The sequence below is a fragment of the Acanthochromis polyacanthus genome, chromosome 12 (genome assembly GCF_021347895.1).
Source record: "Acanthochromis polyacanthus isolate Apoly-LR-REF ecotype Palm Island chromosome 12, KAUST_Apoly_ChrSc, whole genome shotgun sequence".
Lineage (NCBI taxonomy): Eukaryota > Metazoa > Chordata > Actinopteri > Pomacentridae > Acanthochromis > Acanthochromis polyacanthus.
In genome coordinates, this window is record NC_067124.1 from 21515225 (window position 1) to 21533887 (window position 18663).

Genomic DNA, 18663 nt, shown 5'->3' on the forward strand with positions numbered 1-18663 from the left:
GGAATGTGCAAATTAGTCACCTGAGAATATATGAGGTTATGTGGTGTGGAGTGTAAACAAAAACTTGAAATGTGCAAGAGAAAAATAGTAAGAATCTTATTTAAATCTGGCATTAATGTAACGCAAGAGTAAATGCCTATGGTGTGTCTCGGTGCTTTTTGTTTTCCAGAAATAACCTCTTTAAATGTGGTTTGTGGCAGCTTTTCAGATAAATGTCCAATTATTCTGATATATTTCATTTATTATAACTTTAACTGACTTCTGTATCTCACGTGTCTTTCAGCAAGATTTCTGCTCATCCTAAAAACTGTCCACACATTGATAACACATCACACATATCTGTGTCTTGAGATGATTTGCAGGAATCTGGAACATTTCAAATGTGTTGCTAAAAGTGTCTGAAACAAGAATACAACATATTTTGACCAGAGCCTACTAAAACACTGATCAAAACCTGTCACTTAACATTCAGTGGTTGTATGAAAGAAAGCTTATTTGCATCTGTAACTTCACAGCGTTTATTTAAAAAAAATGAAAGTCCTGTTCCATGGTTTTATTGGTTGTGGCGGTACAAATACATGTTGTAAATATCGAGGAAAATGTACCCCATGCTCCACTAAAATCCACTAAAGAACACAGGTCAGTAATACTTTCAATTAAATAACCATTATACCCCAAAACAACTGCTTTCCACAACCACTGCACACCCAGAGCAGGTATTTTATGGACCATCTGGTGGAATTATGGCCAAATCTGACAATTATACTTATTACATAACTTCCATAAAATGTCAAAATATCTAAAGCCAAAATGTGACAGCTTCAAATGTATTGTAATGTCTGACGTTACACCCAAAACCCACACATATTTAGTTTGCACTCTGTTTAACTAAAAAGGGATTTTTTTGCATAAAAAACTGTAAATGTATCATTTAGAAATTTATGTTCTGCCAGTTGACGATTTCTGCTGTAGTGAAAATTGGTTAAAATCAAGATAAAAGTCCATTAATTGGACAGAAAAAATTAAATTTGAGCATCTAAAATCCATTAAACCTAGGTTAAATCCCAGCGATCCACAGTGGCCACTATGTTGACCTTCTAACGTGATGGCTTTGGCCATTACACGAACTACTAAATATACAAATCTTGCTATAAACAAACATCCAAGACAACAAACTTTAGTCACGGAACTTTTATTTTTTTCAAAAGGGAGAAAAATCCACATTCTCAGGTAAAGAGCTGTGAGGAGGGAGAAGAGGCGTGGGAGAAGAGGCAAGAAAAGAGGGGCGAGGTGATAAGCAGGAGCCATTAAATACAGCTGCTGAATGGTTATAACAGAATGATCACGAGCCAATAAGCTTTTTCTACAGCGCCGGCAAGAGATTTGACACACATCTGCTTTAGTCAGGATATCCAGAAAGAGCAAATCGACGAGAGAGAGAAAAAAAACAAAACAGAGGGATGAAAAAAGGCGGGCTTCATACATAGTTTATCTTTTAAATTCTTCTAACTTTTGGCCAGCAGCAATAGTTTTGAAGTAAGAAACCAACTTTTGGATTAAAAAGTGGATAAACCATGGCACCCAACTGTTTGAGAAGGGAGGGGAGGGGTGTGTTAGGGAAATAAAATGTAAATCAACTGGAAGGAGGCAGTAGAAGAGCAGCCATCTTGTGAGGGGGAAGCTGGGATCTCGCTGATGGGAGCTCAGGAGACATCTGGAACACATGAGATGATTGATATTATAAATGAGATCATCCTTTTTCCAACTGAGAACACAGACTAAATACAGATATTTATACTAGGACAGAGAAAGTTGGACTTACAACTTGCAGGCCGGGCTCCGTATCTTCGCATGATCTGGTCTTGTGTGAATTTCACAAAAGATTCGTATTGTTCTGGAAAGAGAAGAAGGTAATGGTGAGGGTGTGTGACGCAGATGAAGATGCGGATCTGTTTAGAAAGGTATCTGCTCACACCTGCCAACAGGAAGACAGCTGATCCTCATCTGTATTGTATCTGATGTACAGCAGTTGTTCCCATTAACATAGTTCTATTTATGTTGCCAGAAAAAAGAACAACTGTTGCTCATAAACCAGCAGCCAACGTCAAACTGCAGATCAAATCGTTATTTTACAAACAGGAAGCTGTCTGACAAGATGAACCTTCATGATGCTTAACCCTCTTGTTGTCCTCATTTACAGGCACCAAAAAAGTTGTTTCCTTGTCTGAAAAAACCCTAAAATTCAGCAAAAAATTTCCCCAAATTTCTGAAAATTTTGCAAAACCTTCAGGAAGAAAATTCCAATAATTCCTTAAAAGTTTCCCTTTTAAAAAAATCCCCCAACTTTGGCAAGAAAATCCTTGTAAATATTTTCAAAAAATGAGTAAAAATCTTCCAAAAAAAAAAAAATCCTAAAATTGACTACATATATATCTCAATAAAAGTCCCGATATTTTCTTTAAGAACATTCGGGGGGGAAAAAATCAACCAAAATCCAGCGAAATTCGCTGGATTTTGGTTGATTTTTCCCCCCCGAATGTTCTTAAAGAAACATTTTTAACATTTCTTTTTTCCACCAAAAAATGCTGACTGCCTTTATGAAAGGTTGAGGTGGCAAACGCTTACACCTTTAACTTTAACCTACACTGACAGACCTCATGCACACATACTGGATTGTCTGACAAGCTCAAGCCTTGTAACAGCAGCTTAGTGGAGACAGAGCCAAAATGTTTCTTTTTAAAATGTACCATCTTAATACCGTTTTACTGCACTTTTTCCACTACAGCTGCTATCATACAGAGTCATCCAGTGCCAGTTTACAGCCTTGGCACTTTCAAACCTACATAAACTCTGTGGAAACAACGGATGCCAACATGGCCTGACATGAGGAATGGAGCAGATGTTTCCATTACACTGTGACACTTGTAAGAAAGTGCAGCTTTCAAGAGCTACGAGTGTTGACATTGGAGTGATCTGGTTTTAAAGGTCATTTTCAGAAATAGGTGATCTTTACCTGCAAGTTTTGTGTTAAGGATCTGTTCGTACTCCTCCCGGATCTTCTCCTCGTGGTCTTTCAGCAGGCGCTCGCACAGGTAGCTCACCTGCTTCAGCGTAAACGAGGGCTGGTCCTTCCTTGAGGCACCTGAGAAAGGCAAAAATCAAGATCGGCTATAAAAAAAAAGGCTGACTCACTCAGATCCCCGGTGCGGGAATAAGTCACAGAGACAGAAGCGTCCTCTCTGCAGTTATAGGTCCGCGGCCAGGTGCAAATTTACTGCTTTGCTTTCTGTCCTCCCTCACCTCTGCAAGACCAACAGGGTCATGCAGCACTAATGTGAGTCTCCCCAGTGTCTCTGCAACTGCAACCGGAGCCAGGCTGAGCTCGGTGATTCATTACCCAGCGGTCTTTGAGGTCTGCTATGAGCTGGATAGACTAAAATGTTTGTAAATCACAGTGGAGGATGGTAGAGGCAGGATGACGGTTTAAAGGCAGCCTCAGAGACAGAAAGAGGCCGGGTTAGTAACAGCGCAGTCTTTGTGATCTACGAGACCATCCTGCAGAGAATTAAACGGCACAGGAGCCTGAAGGCCTGGGGCTTTCATGACATCTCGCACATTAACTGCAAAATTGTGTTTGATACATCAAAATGTCCCACTGTTGCTTTGCTACGAAAGAGAAGTAGATGTTAAAAAGCAAATAGAACACAAGATGGGCTGAAATATTCCAGTACAACCAACACGCATTTAAGGTGCCTGGGTATAATCTGATTTTAACAAAGTTTAAAGAGCCATGAAATAAAAAAATATATATATCAGCTTGCTCTCTGAGGGCAACTCAGTCTAAATTTAGACTAAAGCATTTACATGAATAACAGCTAGATTACACAGTAATCATTCATGACTTACTGATATACTTTATCTGCTGGATTTGTTATCCCATTTAGATGTTCAAGCATAGTTTGTTTTTTGTTTTTAATTCATGTTCCATCTGAAACATTCACTATATGAAACACTATTCTGATAAATTAGAACTGAACACTAAAATTACATGAGAAAACATCGTTATTACAGCAGTGGGGAGGATGTAGCGCTGAAAGCTACAAATCTTTTACAAACTCACATCTGGAATCCCAGTTTGTCTGTCCTTCTGATTGTTGTGTTGAGCAGCAGCACTATGCCTCTTGAGACTTGAGCTGACTTGAGAAAATGTTTTTTGGAATAACATTGAGCCCTGAAATCTGACTTACAGACATTTTGGTGTACCATTTGACAGTCTTGACATCACTTTGTGTTGAATATTTCCCAACCAGAACTACACAAGTAGTCATGTCATTGATAAACTCCATCTCAAAGAAAGAACTTAAATTATCAGAATCTCTACATTGATTCATAAAAGCTCAACATTTCAGGGCACATCATTCTTTTAAAAAAAAGAAAAAATATCTGAAATACCCCAACAACTGACCTTAGACAATCAGGCATGTGTGTATTGGTTGTTCACATGTGAACAGCATCCTTAAACTTGAGGATAGCATACATAAAGAACAGTTATGGTTCTGTGCACCGTCTATGAAACCTTCTTACCTGGTGGGGAGCTGGGAGCATTGAGAGAGGAACTGGGGCTGGGGACATCACTGGAGCTGCAGGCCTCCGTCTGGTTGAAGGTCCCTTCCAGCTGCCGCCGCCTCTGGATCCGACTGTACTCCTGACGGAGGTTCTGGAAGATTTGCTCTGCAGGGAGCAAACAGGAACGAGGTCAATAAACAAGCCAGAGAGGACATTTGCTCACACATGTGGCAACCAATGGGAAATTTGGCAAAATATGAACGGTGGTCCCAATAAAGAACACTGAAGGCGACCAGAGAAAATGCATCCCAGGCCTCTCAACAATGTACAACATTGAAACGTATGTGCTGTTGAGTTCCAATTCCTGTAACAAAACCTCCAAACTTCAAAATGTCAGCATTCTAATCTGCAGTGTTCTGTTCAATTCTTTATACCGATACTGAAAAACAGCCTTTGATTTGCATCTTAAAGCACCATAACTCTAGTTTTATTATTATATATTTACTCACTGAATCGAGCAGTGATTCATTTCGGGGATCTGTAATGTGTCTACTTTCAATTCTACACCAACCACATTCATTCAAAGCTGAGTGCATTCCAGCATGAAAATGGACATGGGAAGGCACGATCATCGAGCTCTGTTAAGTCCAGCTACAACTAGGATTTCTTCCAGTGCGTTCTCCCTTAGCTAAAATGGGCTCCAAAGTATGAATTATGAGCATTAAAGACTGACATTAGAAACAACTGACGCAGCATTTCTATCATCTTGTGACGATCACTTTCACTTCTGTTTCATGACGTCGGCGTCGTGTTCAGCTGCAGCTGCTGAAAAGGCTCCGGGATAAGCTACAACATAAATCACATTCTTTACTTGACTGCAGCAAAGTAAAAGCCTCTTGTTCCTTGAAGGCCTGTTTAGTAGTTCTACAGATATTTAAGGTGCAAAGTAAACAGATTTTTGTCAGAAGAGCCGTTTTCTTCTAATCTGTAATAAACACTGTGTTACTTGCTTCACTATATACAAAACTTGATTACTTACTGAACTGAAACGTGTGAACTACAGCTATTAGCCGGCAACATACCGTAAGGAACAACCCTATAAAATTTGTCAATTCATTTGATAATCAACTCTTTAGGCAGAAGTCACCTGTATGGTGCAATTATTTCAAAAGATAATAATCAGCTACTATTCTGACAATCGATTATTTATAATAGCTTATTAGAGAAAATGGTAAACACTTGATGTGTCAAAGTTTTTAATGATTCTTGGTCATGCATGATCGCATAAGGTCAATCGATAACACACCACTAATTCATAGTCAGACTTGTAAAATCACAGGTGAAGACTTAAAACACACTGCAGTAACATTGATGTAAAGTGATCATAGGTCCTAGCACAGTAACTAAGTTTTTGTCCTCTCATACTTGCTTCCCTGCTGTCCATTCTCAAAACAGCTTAAAGACAGGCCAAAACCTGCTCACACATATCTTATTACGAGGAGAAAGGTTTAACAAAAAAAAAGCACTGAGAAAAATAAGCGACAAACACCACGGCCTCAACTGCAGCTGATAACCAAATTCAGAAAAAGGCCTTTATCTTACTCAATGTAAACAGAGAGTCACGTTTGTGCACATGCTGCACCTCTATCTGAGAAACTGTGCCTCATTTATCTTGGGCGGAGAAAAGTGAGAAACCACGCTGCTACTTCAGCTTGCTTGACAGCAAGCTTGTTTGGACTGGTGAATAAAGCAGAATTCCCCCCCCCCCCCCCCCCCCCCCCCCAGAGTACTCTAAGGAACCCGTGTTATACAGTACATGGCTGGGCATTAGAAGTGGAGCTGAAACAGAGACCACTCTTCTGGCAGAATGTGACCCGGCCCCCGAGAACCTCTCAGCATTAACAAGACTGTAATCTGACTTGGTCGGTTTGTTTAGCTGCTACTTAGCAAACCATGACAGCGCAGACAGAACGTCATCATCTACAAGTCACACAGGGGCCACAGCTGGGGTTAAATAAAGGAGCTGCTTAGTACGCAGTCAGACAAAAAATCTACAATCATTCTGAGAGTCATTAAATTGTTGAAGCCATTTCTCAAGAAAAATATTCCAGCTTCCCAAGTGTAACAATCTGATGCCGTTTCAAATATGTGGAGTTTCGTGTGTGCAGCAGAAACAGGCAGAGTGTTTTGTTTTGTTCTGCAGGTCATACTACCTCTGTGCAATGATTTCCTGGGGGAACCCCTGCTTAAGAAAAGTGAGCTGAATGTGATTGTTGTTAAAAGAAAACCTGTTTGAATGCTTGGCAAAAGCAAAGCAAGATGCTGGATGGAGACAGAACTAAAACCAAAACCTGTTTTGTTTGGTGTCCCAACTGAGTTGATGTGAATGAAGTACACTTGCAGACTTTTGTCTCTCACGGCCACCAACAGAGGATTTACATGTGACGGTGTATCATTAGAATGGGTCTAATGGACTGAACGCGCATTTCCTGTACGAGAATGTACCGATTCATTTATCAAAACTGAAAGCAGCAAGCCAAGATTTCTGACTCAAGGTAGGGTAAATTAGTTGGACAATCATTACTGAAAGAAGATAACACTACTCCCAAGTCCGTCTATCTGAATGACAAATGAAAACTGTCTCCTACTGCATGTCACTTTCAGCTCTGCCAACTACTAGTAGCTCAACAGCGGGCGTTGCTTGGCAACAATGACCCTGCCACATCCAGGCAAAGCAATCAATCACAGAGACTTCCGGGAGCCAGGGGAGCACAGCGGAGAAAGCCTCGGCTAAAAGGCTTAGGCACAGGCCAAACGGTGAATACAACAGGAGATCGGCCAGATAGATTGGACATGGTAGTGGGGAGAAAACAAAGCTGACTCATTTCATTTCACCCTCCACTGCTAAGGGACTAAGGGGGGAGGCGGGTTTCGAATGTCCCAAATGCAAGGAAGTCGGTTGTGATGTATTACTGGTAAGTTCAAGTTGTCCTTGTGCAGTAAAGAAATTAAGACTGACCGCTATTGGTTTGAAAACAGCAAAAATGGGAAACAGCAACTGAACAATAAACCACCAGGAAGAAGGAATGATTTCCAGACTTGTCTAATCAACTGTGGTGGGGCTCATGTATCGTTCAGTGACCCACATTCCAACATCCGCCTTTGTCTTGATTTAAGTTCACAGAAATTGAGTTCAAATAGTCCAGATTTAACGCAAATATCCTCTTGAAGAAAGCTACACAGCTATGCTTACTATACTCTTGATAAGCTGCCAATGAATAGTGTTGTGAAGAATAAAGTGAGTTATTTTATTTCATCATGAATGAAATCCACCATTATTCTGTCACCAAGAGCATCTTGACCAGAAAACAAGCTACGAATCAGAACTGCATTACTTCAACATTTTAGTTTGACCCAAGCTTATGTCTGACCCATGGCCTGTGAAACTTTCTGTCCAAGCTCTAAACCTACCATAACAGCGCCGTTTCAGCCTTGTAGGTAACATCATGTTCAGGAAAACACAAAGCTCATCTGTCAATGCGGGGATTTTTACCAAAGCACAAGCCCTGACTGTCAGGACAAGAATTAGGGAAAGGAGAAGGGAGGGGGTGATCTTATCTACATTATGAAACAATTACCCAGAGATACTTTGGCAGTGACAGATCCTTATGTCTCGCCTGCACACACAGACTTGCTTTCCACAAGCAAACCTGACTAGCTGGAAAGCATGTGTGGGTAGAGCTGGGTGGGAGGGATGACAGCTGACCTTTTGCTAAATACAAAATTGCTTTCACTTGGCAAACCTCATCAGAAAGGCAGGCTTTCAGTGCCACTCCCATGGGGGGCCTCTTTCGGTGAAGGTGAGCATAATGCCAGGTATCTGGACCTCGTGTTTTAAGCAGACAAAACTACACGACTTCAACCTTGCAGCTGCTGTGCTCTAATTCTGCTAGGCAGGCGGAAATGGAACACACAAGAGACCTGCTGGGCTCTGAACATAAAGTTTGAGCTAAATAAGCAATGCCGGATCAGACAACCTGAAGAAAACTTATCTGAATGATCCATTTTGTGTCCTAATATACTACATAGTTACACTATGAACACCACTCGATTGCTGGTTATTGCATAAATGGTACAGGCAAAAAAGAAACAACAAAAAAGCTGTCTTCACCTCCAGGTTTCCTTAGCTACATGAAGCTGTCCTGTATGTTCTTAGAAACAAAAGTACTCCTGTATCATCGTGAATCTTTGGTTTATCGCAATAAGAGTTACAAAGAAGCATAAACAAGAAGGTTTTACAAGAAGCCAACTGTGACGACATCTCCATCAACACCTCCAACTATGTGTCTCAATGCTCTCAGCAAAGCTTCGCTGGCGCTCACTAGGAGCGTGCCCAAGCTTCATCACGCAATGATCTGCACCTTGATATGCTTTTGTTTTCTTACAGTGCAAACCAGGAACAACTGAGACCCAGTTTTGTTGCTTAATAAAAGACGTGACAAGCACACAGTGCACACTGTGATTCTTGCTAGTTTATCGTTTTAATGAAAACTATGTTCTCTAACAGAATACTAATAACAGAGGATGTTTTTAGATGATTATACATTTCATAATCCAAGACATTCAAAAGGGAGGATGAAACATTTAAGCCTCTTTAGAATTAGTTTATTGAAGGAGACAAGTGGTCAAAAAACAACCACTGGGTAAATATGAAGGATGGTTTACTCATAAATAAAAACACTCATTCTCCAAGCGGTTTCTTACCAATTAAACTGAATACTAGGAATGTATCCGTGCATTTAGGAATCCTTCACTGTCACTGGAATAGTCCGTGGCAAAATGGAAGACAATACATAATGCCAGGAGGGCTAGCTGGCACCAAATATGACTAGAATGCATTTCTAATCGGTACACATAATGACTATCTGGTAGTTATCAGTGTAGCTTTGCACAAACAGAGCTACCTCTATCTTGTAATCATCAGTTTTTGCAGGGGTGAAGTAATCTTAGAATTTCAAGGACATCCAGCAGCTTTTAATTTAAATTCAAAGAGCACAATGATTAGGCCATATAGCTGTCATGCTGCCAAATCTCAGACTGGCACATACAATAAGCCACTGGACTGCAGAGGGGACATCTCGGTAATTATCTTGTGTCTACTTGTGCGCCCCACAACCGTCCAATGCTCTCACTGGAGCTGAATTTTCAAGTCAATGGGAGAGTAGAGTTCAAGCATAAAGGAAATGAACAATGCCTTCCAGGCCTGAGGAGGAAAAGAAATGGTTGTGGCGTATAATGGTAAGCCCCACTTCAGTGAAAGACAATTGTGGCACTAAAGCCAAGGAACATTACCCTGGCAGCTCCTAATTAACAGCCTGCAATGATCTGGCTGCTACTGTGATGCCATTTGTCTACTGGAGAGCCAACAAGCCCAGGTGATAAAAAAAATAAAAATAAGCAGGGTCTTTTATTGATCATTATCAGTGTGCAAACCCAAGTTAAATTAAACACACGCAATAACTGGATTCATGTGGTACCATAGCTGAAGACTGATTAGGCAAAGCTGATAAAGGGAGTGTTTATTTAGCTTCCCCAGTGCTAGAAATGCTATGTGAATAAGCAAGGTAAAAAACTAAGAATCTGATACTTTCATAATCAAATCAGCATTAGCCGATGTAAGCTAGCTCGACCAAATAGGAAACAATACACAGAGCTGGCTAGATGCCACAAACGAATAGTTCACTGATCTACTTAGACTTTTCTGGGTGTACTGATTTATTACGATCACTAAAATGATCTCTGACGGTAACTTAGCGACGACATTCCCCTTCCTGACGTTAGCTTATGTAGGCTAACGTTTAGCCTCCAACCCCCATCCTGATTCTCTCAAGTAGCTAGCTATCCATTCCACTCCACCCAAACCCCCTCCCCCATGACACCCACCCTGAAACGCAGAAAAAGACGTCAAATTTGCTTTAATTTTATACCTGGGGTGAGCCTGTGTTCGCCTCCAATGGCAGGAGGGGACATCGAATGCGCCGGGCTGTCGACTGGGGGACGGAGGTTGCATCTTTGCGGGGACGGAGTGCTAGGAGTCCCCGGTAGTGGATTGCACCTTCTCCGCTTGGGAGACTGGGGACTGAGGAGGGCCTCAAACTCCATCGACCGCTTTAACGTAGCTCCACAAGCCATGTTCGCTAAACAAAACGGAAAAAAATAAGTGAGAGATAAACAACCCGCAAAAAATGGGGTTTAACGGTCGTTGTTTGTACGTTAAACGTCCCTCGAATTTCTTCTTCGCCTTTCTTCCTCTCCACAACAACGGATTTTCTTCTCTGAGTAGTAAGCCAACTGCCGACCGTGCCTGCTGAATTTTTAAAACGTCACAATGGTGGTGCCTACCATTGCGGAAAAGAGGGGGGTTCTCAAATGTTTACATGAGATTATTTTTTCATTGTTCGTTTATTTTCACCTTTTTGTTATGCCACTCACCTTTTAATCGGAATATTTTACTATTAATGGAATAAATTGTGACTTATTTCTCGCTTTTGTTATTCTTACGCTACGATTTCCGGTCGTCCAACCCTATTATTGTTGTTGATCGCTTTCCGCTGAACTCAAATTGAAGGTTCACGAGACGGCTGCTGGTGGTGATCAGGTAAACCAGGTAGATTAAAACTGGACTTTAGAGTGATTCTGCACTGTAATCTTCTTTAGAAGAAGGTAGATTTGATCATTTATTTGCCGTCTGTCAACAACAAGTTGGCTCCACATTAAACGGTCCCATTTCTTCTGCAAACAGAACCCAAAATCTGCTTGTAGCCCGTGACACTGATGGATACTAAGTGGATAAATGCGGCTGCACAGTCATGATGACCTGGAATCGAGCAGCAGATGATTGTTAGGGAACGAGCTCACACTGACTGAAAAGAGAAATTGCATTGTTTTGCTTGCACTGCACGAAAACATTTCCACTCAGTGCTGAGATAGTCTGCTTTGTAATGGTTTGCATCTTAAAGCATCATAACTCTAGTTTTTATTATATATTTATTCACTGAATCGTGATTCATTCCAGGGATCTGTAATGTGTCTACTTTCAATTCATTATCTACAAGCTGCACGGCACTCCTGTTGTATTACATGCATCAATAACCATTTTTAAGGTTCTCTAGATTTTACACACTGCTGTTTTAAAATGGCTCATGACATTTATTTAATATGCAAGGAGTTTCTCTGAAAATAAATACTAAAGATGACATAAACTCTGCTGGAAAAAAATGTTATTGTGATTAAAAAGGTAATTGCTGCCTTATTAATACACAATAAATGACTGTACATAAATCCCAGCAAGATAAATATTATGTTGCCATTACTTTTATTCCATACTGAATTGGGGAAAAAATGAACACAAAATAACTTTAGATAGTTTATTGTAGCTTATATCTATATTTTTGTGTCCATCTCAGAAATATTAATATGTACCATCTGAGCTGACACATTTTTTCCTTGTACTATGTGCCGAAATGCCATAGACTCCTTCTATTCCCCATATGCCATTTCCTGCCTGACAGTTACAAATCGTTCCAGTCATTTAGATTTTTTTTAAAATGGCCCCAAAGATCCACCCTGAAAATTGATACAATGATTGACACAGAAATTAAATAAAAATCATCACAAATACCAAATCACAAACCTGTTTTGTCACTTCATTTTGATTAAGGAAACACAGAAAGACTCAAAACAGAGACTGAATATTATCTTTAATCAGTTCACATGATGCTTGAAACACGTGTTTACAACAGTATCAAACAACCTAAAATTGGCAAGTGTTTTATTTGTGTTTATCTATTTTCTGTGAATGCAAATGCACGTGCTCGACTGCAGCTGCCAGTTGTTACGACTGTTCTAGTGTCTGTGCTCGTTCTCGTCATAGCATGAGCCCCATTCACCCCGGCATGCTGCTTGGATTCATTCGGTGAACATTGTGTGAAATTCTCCTGTGCACTGGGGCTTTTGTGAGGTTCTGGCTTCCATGTGCAGCTAGGCTAGGCAACCCACAGGATCCTCTGTTCCTGCACGCTCGGGGTCACACATTCAAAAGTAAAGAAGCACACTCACAACAAACCCGCCTTTCTGCTGTTTGGTGAACCTAAAAAGTCAGCAGTTCAGTTCACGGGGCGCAAAATTTCGTAGGTGTGAGAGTGTTACAGCATTGACATAGTGGCAGAGAGGTCAAAGGTTAAGGGTGAAACGACTGCATCATCTCAATTTTTTTTTTAAATGGCAGCACATACACTGAACATTTCCAGTCCTAGCTATTGTCACAAAAATGATGAATGAAAGTCCTTGTGTCCTAGTTTCAGTATATTTCAGAATCACAACTGATAATGTAGTACTAACAGTAAAACTTTACATTTAACTGTATTCTATATAATCCCCTCTGTGATAATTGTGTGAGCACTATTTGCTTTTTATTATTATCCATGCAATTAAAAGTCAATGTGTTCAGACTTTTATGAAAAATACTCAAAATTTACTGTTTAATAGTCTTTACCACATATACGTCTTATTCCAAAAAGCAACTTTAAAGCTTCCAGCACTGATCATTCGATGGCAATAAATCCGATTCTTAGATATGTGCATTTCATTCTTAATCTACAGTGATTGTGATGATCTTACTGATAACTATATTTACATTCCATTGTTCTTTTCACCATCAACACACTTACATAGACACAACATTTTTACTCTCTGTATTGCTTCTGCTTCATTTCACTTCTCCGCCTCCTTTATTTGCTCGTGTTCAGTTGTTGATTTTTTACCATTTCAGAAATGGAGTTAAGTCGGGTGGTTCTGGCTCGAGGCATCTCATCCTCAGTGAAGACAGTACAGTTGTTAGTTTCTACAGAATGTAATCCAGGGATTGGATCCACTGTAGATTTTTTACACTTCCCAGACTCGCAAAGCTTTTGTAGGAACTGCAGCAGAGCGACTCTTAGCTCTCGACAGCGCAGGGCATAAAGCAGCGGGTTTACTGCAGAGTTGACCAGGCAGAGGGTGCTGCAAAAGGCAAAGGCTCTCTGTTGGTTATGGGTCAGGTATATGGAGACATCAGCGAGCATGAAGGAGAGGGCAGGAAGCCAGCAGCTCACCAGAATGAGCAGAATGAGTCCAAATGTACGAGCAAGCCGGATGTCCATCCTCATGCGGGCATGACCTGTCCCCGCTGCTCCCTGGAGGCTGGTCATGGAGGATTCATGGCGGTGGGCCTTCCAGAGGATGAGCGCATAAGCTCCTAAAATGAGGGCTAGAAGCACCAGGATGAAGCTGGTCCAGCATGCCAGATAACCCTTGCTGATGTAGGGAAACAAGCGTGAGCAGGATGGGGTGAGGCCTGTGGGACACCTCCAGCCCATCAGAGGTAAGAAGGAGATGAAGGTGGTGGCACTCCAGAGAAGCAGAAGGCTCAGCAGGGCTCTGCGGCGGGTTAGCAGCAGCTTATAGCTGGACGCTTGGTGGATGCAGAGGTAGCGGTCCAGAGCAGTCAGCAGCAAACTCCCCACTGAGCTTGTGAAGGCCATGGTGACACCACCTAACTTGAAGAGGTAGGCAGTGGGGCCGTCACTGCGACGAAAGAGGTGAAAGTCCAGGAAGCTGGTGGTGAAGAAGCAGCTGGCGAAGACATCAGCCAGAGCAAGGCTGCCAATGAACAGATAGGAGGGGCGCTGTCGTAATGTGGCTGTGGCAGCGATCACCCCCAGCACAAGAGCGTTTTCCAGCAGTGTGACAGGACCTGCCAGGAAACAGATGGAGCCGATGGCCGTCTTCTCTGCTTCAACGAGGACCATGAAGCATTCCAGATTCTCGCAAGACTTGTTAACTGTGAGAAAAACACAGTAGTCATGATAGAGTGAACTGAAACTGCTACTGTTAAATACACCATAGGTACTGACTTTAGACTGAATTGTCATTTAATATTCTAAATTTATTCAAGATTGCAAACCGATTGGTGATGAGGCGTTCGCTTTGACTTCTCCAGGCTCTAAAGAAGTGGGAATCACCCATTCCTCCATTTCAGCAGTCACTCTCTGGATTGATGCTAGATTTTAATAAAGTAAACAATTTAGATGTTTTATTGTGTTCATATCAATAAACATATTGAGTATACTTGGACCAAAGGAACAGATGTACCTATTTTACCATATCTGATTATCAGATGAGAAAAAAGGGTTATAATAAATTAAATACTTTCACATTATTATTTAGTAACAAACCTTCACCTTGATGCTTTTCACATTAAGTGAAAGAGGCAGCCAACTTCCTGTGGAAAAACAAGTAAAGTAGAAAATGTGATGACTTTTCTCTCTTTGTCAATATTGATCCTGAAGCTTAAACAGAACATTAACATTTGTGAGTCAAGACAGAAAGTCAGATAGGGATCAGCACAAACAGACAATGATCATTACACTATCAGCAGATGAAGATAAGGAGAGATAGTCACCTGGTGGATCATGATTTAAACCATAAACCCCTTCTGACTCAAAGAAGGAATTTAGTTTATATATTCAAAGAGCAGAAAGAATGAGTGCAAACACTTTGATCACTGTGATTCACTTATAGTTAAACTATATTCTAAAACTTAGTGCTTTCATGTGTATGTCATGCATGTTTAAATAAAGACATCCCTTAACTGTCAAAGCATTTAGAGTTATAGTCTGCACTGTGTAAAAAATATTGCTATTTTTGTCACAAGAATGTCCTAAACTTTCTGTAGTGCCATCAGCAATTTGTAATTATCACATTAAGATCTCAGCCGGTATACAAACTTAATATGAGATTTAGTTTTCCAGACGACTTCGGTTGTGATTTCGTTGATTTGTTTACCACAGATGAACTCAACAGGAAATTCATGTTGTCTTCTTATCATATTAAACAGGATATACACCGCCCCCTTTTGGAACTGTAGGGGATTGTATTTTAATAGTGGGTGGGTGAAGGTCAACAGTGAGTTGAACAATGCTCCTGTAGAGTGCATCAATAGATTAAACTAAATGTGGGAAGCTGATGTGAGAGGATTAGATTAAAGTAAATAATGCTGTGATAAACCGGAGTGGTTACCTGTAATTATGTGCACAGAGTACTTTTAACATGAGAAATGTTTCTTTTACTGGCAACGACATGGCCAAAACACATGAAATATACAGACTATAAGAAATCTAAAATGATCATAAAGAAATGTATTTTCAGAGCAGCTGAGAAAGTAAATAAAAATACTTCCACATGCTTTATGGAAAGCCATAGGCTTATGTAATAGGGAATATTTTCATTTAATCAGCTCACTATGCTCTTCATTCTATTGTTTTTCCGCTTCTCTGTTCCCAGTGATCATTATTTCTGTTTTTCCATCACAAATGTGACACCACCTTATGAAAAGTATGGAAAAAATATATGGGTAGCAGAAGTGAAAGTCAATTACTTTCCACACAACCCCTTATTCAGTTGAAGGACAATATTTCTCAATTCAACTATGAGCCATGCGGGAGCACGTACTGTGGATATTACACCACCTCAGGCTGTCATCTCTTGTGGTGAAAATCTTGACTGACAGAGTGCTCTGTTTTGACTCTGAAGAACCAGTCGTCTTCACAAAAATGAGTGCAGCAGCAGTGGTGCGTACTTGAGACTTCATTTATGATAATATCAGTAATAAAGAAAACATTTAGCCATCCATTTTGGCCACATCATTGGTGACATGCACACGGAAATTTGATGTGGTAATAACCCCTTGAGTCACTGTTGCAACCTGCCACATTGTTTCAAAATATCACAAGCGCTTCTGGCATAAGTAGAATAACGAAATTCACGACTTGAAATCTTTTAGTAATAACAGCCGAAAGTAGACTCATTAATAAATAGGTCAAAAGTAACAAATTGAAAGTTTAAACACATCTTCTATATGAAAGAAGTTTCAGACAGCAGATTTTTTCCCAATTTCTAATAACAGATATAATACAGCACTAGATAAAATCTAAAATTATAAATTCATCACTGTATATCAGTGGATTTCACTCCTGTAACAAAATAACCCTTTAAAAGCTTACCTTATATTTCTGCTTCACAGAGGCTTTGATGATCTGATCTAGTCTCCTTCTCAGCTGCTGAACAACAGCAACACGACCACACAAACCTGACTGGTGGCAAAGTGCGCAAGTGAGGGGAGAAGATAAGGAGGGGAGGCTGTGATGACAGGATTGGGAAAGAGAGGGAGGGAGGGAGAGAAATAGAGTGATGAGAGACGCCAAAAGATGCTCTTTTGAAGGGTTATGACTGCATCTGGGATCAGTGAACTGAAATGAGGTCCACTTTTTCTTTAGGTTGTCCACTATCAATCACAAATCCACACTGAGCTGATGTAAATCCAAAATTTTCATACGTTTGAAGTAGAGATTAAGTTGTGTTGTGTCCTTGATGATAGTAAAATGTTTCAAGCAGACAGAGTGATGTTAGACTCTGGGGATGAGAGGACTTCAGCAGGGTGATAGGGTGTAAAATGCGAAAAGTGTGAGGGTAAGGTGTGAAAAACATGTCGATAAAAAAGGTGAGAAAACAAATAAGCTACCACAGAAAGACTATGAATTTACCATTGCAACCAAAGTTAACATTTAATCAGGATTATTTTGCCAAACTGTGTTTCTCAAGGTCAAAAAATGAACTTTTAGTCAAGGTATATACATCTTGCCGTTGGATTATTCCAATCGGAGCAGCAACAGTTTTTCCTTCCACTGCTTTTGCTGATTACTTTCCACTCATCTTCATTTGACAGACAATATCTACCATCGCACAATGTGCAGCACACATCCCTTCCTTGTAGGATCACTTGGTTTATGCTATTTTTATAACACATTGCTTGAAGGATTGGAAGAACACCTAATTTGCTTGCCTTTTGTAGATTGGAAACGACAGGCAGGATAATAAAAAAAGGTGGTTTTAATTACCTCTGTGTCAGATTGTATTAGAATAGACAGGAAATTAAGTTTAATAATAGTAAATAATAATAAATTTGACTGCCATGACTTTATTATGTTATTTTTAAATGATAGATTTTATATTGTGCTTTTATACACCCATCAGTGTATTTCTCCTAAAGTGAAACCATCTGTTTAAGCAGAGCATTCTCATCCATTTCAAATGTTTCGCACAGTATTTCGGAGCTGAAATAGTCAAACATGTATTCAAAGAGACTACTGAGGTACGTAAACCAGCCTTGACCCCAAATCTGAAAGCATTTTAGTGTTTTTTGTTTTTTGCACCTACCATTACTGATAGATGCCTACTGAAGCACTACATCCAGTGGGTATGTCAGAATGTAATACTGCTTGCAGTACAACAGGGGGCAATGCTGGGCAACCTTGATTTAGAGGACAGTATGAGTGATTTTGACAGTGGACAACATACTGTTGGGTTAAAAGTTAGTAGGGTTTATGATTCTAAATAGGCACAAACTCAAAGTCTCCAAGTCGTCTGCTTGGAAATTGAGGTCATTTAATTTAGACAAAGTCCCTCTGGTAAAATAATAAAAAGTTCAATAACAATTTAATCAGGCCGCAAAATCATATACCTGAGGCACTCCGAAATAAATGACATCCCATTTTAGCATCTCAATTTAGAGGAATGTAAGTTCAGCAAAGCAGCATCACTAACTAGGACTAACAAATGTTTCAGATTACATGACAAGAAAAAAAGGTCAAAAATAGGTAGTTTGAAACATTTTTTTAGACAGAATTCAAGTACAGGATTACTTTAAAGAAAAAAAATAAAACAGCCACTCTTAGAAAAATATACTGCTCCTCTCATGTAATGTCCCAGTCTTTTCCTCGTCTGATCTAATACATTGAGCAGAGCCATGAAGGCAGGAAATGTGATTAGGAACGGACAGCGCAGCTTCAATAAGATTTCTACTCAGTCTGTCCAGGTGCAGCAGGAACACAACAGACAACAGGGCATGCTGAAGCCTGAAATGTTCAATTACATCATCCTGTTACACAATCTCCTTTTAGAAATCACCTTGGACACAAACATCAGGGCTGGCTTTGCTGC

General features: G+C 40.2%; 2 protein-coding genes across 5 annotated transcripts; both read right to left on the reverse strand.

The window, feature by feature from the left end:
• Nucleotides 1–1176: 1176 nt before the first annotated feature.
• On the reverse strand, nt 1177–10945 carry akirin1 (akirin 1). Its single transcript, XM_022204795.2, has 5 exons — nt 10554–10945; nt 4585–4731; nt 3014–3142; nt 1823–1894; nt 1177–1714 (listed from the first exon to the last, which is right to left on the reverse strand). Exons 1-5 carry the CDS (start codon nt 10756–10758, stop codon nt 1704–1706), a joined length of 564 nt encoding a protein of 187 aa, XP_022060487.1. The 5' UTR covers nt 10759–10945; the 3' UTR covers nt 1177–1703.
• A 1364-nt stretch (nt 10946–12309) lies between these two features.
• Nucleotides 12310–16787, reverse strand: cnr2 (cannabinoid receptor 2). Of its 4 annotated transcripts, none has more exons than XM_051957380.1 (4): nt 16668–16787; nt 14847–14887; nt 14570–14665; nt 12310–14446 (listed from the first exon to the last, which is right to left on the reverse strand). In XM_051957380.1, the coding sequence occupies exons 3-4, from the start codon at nt 14637–14639 to the stop codon at nt 13356–13358; spliced, it is 1161 nt and encodes a 386-aa protein (XP_051813340.1). In that variant the 5' UTR covers nt 14640–14665; nt 14847–14887; nt 16668–16787; the 3' UTR covers nt 12310–13355. The 4 variants fall into 4 exon arrangements, with proteins under 4 accessions (XP_051813340.1, XP_051813339.1, XP_051813342.1 ...); XM_051957379.1 differs by having other exon boundaries at nt 14841–14887; XM_051957382.1 differs by having other exon boundaries at nt 14847–16787.
• Nucleotides 16788–18663: the final 1876 nt, after the last annotated feature.

Coding starts and splice junctions, on each gene's coding strand:
- akirin1 (XM_022204795.2), bottom strand. CDS start 10,758: ATGGCTTGTGGAGCTACGTTAAAGCGGTCGATGGAGTTTGAGGCCCTC. Junction 3,143..4,584: donor TGCTCCCAGCTCCCCACCAG/GTAAGAAGGTTT, acceptor TGCCTTTCTCAG/GTGCCTCAAGGAAGGACCAG. Junction 1,895..3,013: donor CCTTAACACAAAACTTGCAG/GTAAAGATCACC, acceptor TTCTCTTTCCAG/AACAATACGAATCTTTTGTG.
- cnr2 (XM_051957380.1), bottom strand. CDS start 14,639: ATGGAGGAATGGGTGATTCCCACTTCTTTAGAGCCTGGAGAAGTCAAA. Junction 14,447..14,569: donor GAACGCCTCATCACCAATCG/GTTTGCAATCTT, acceptor TTTTTCTCACAG/TTAACAAGTCTTGCGAGAAT.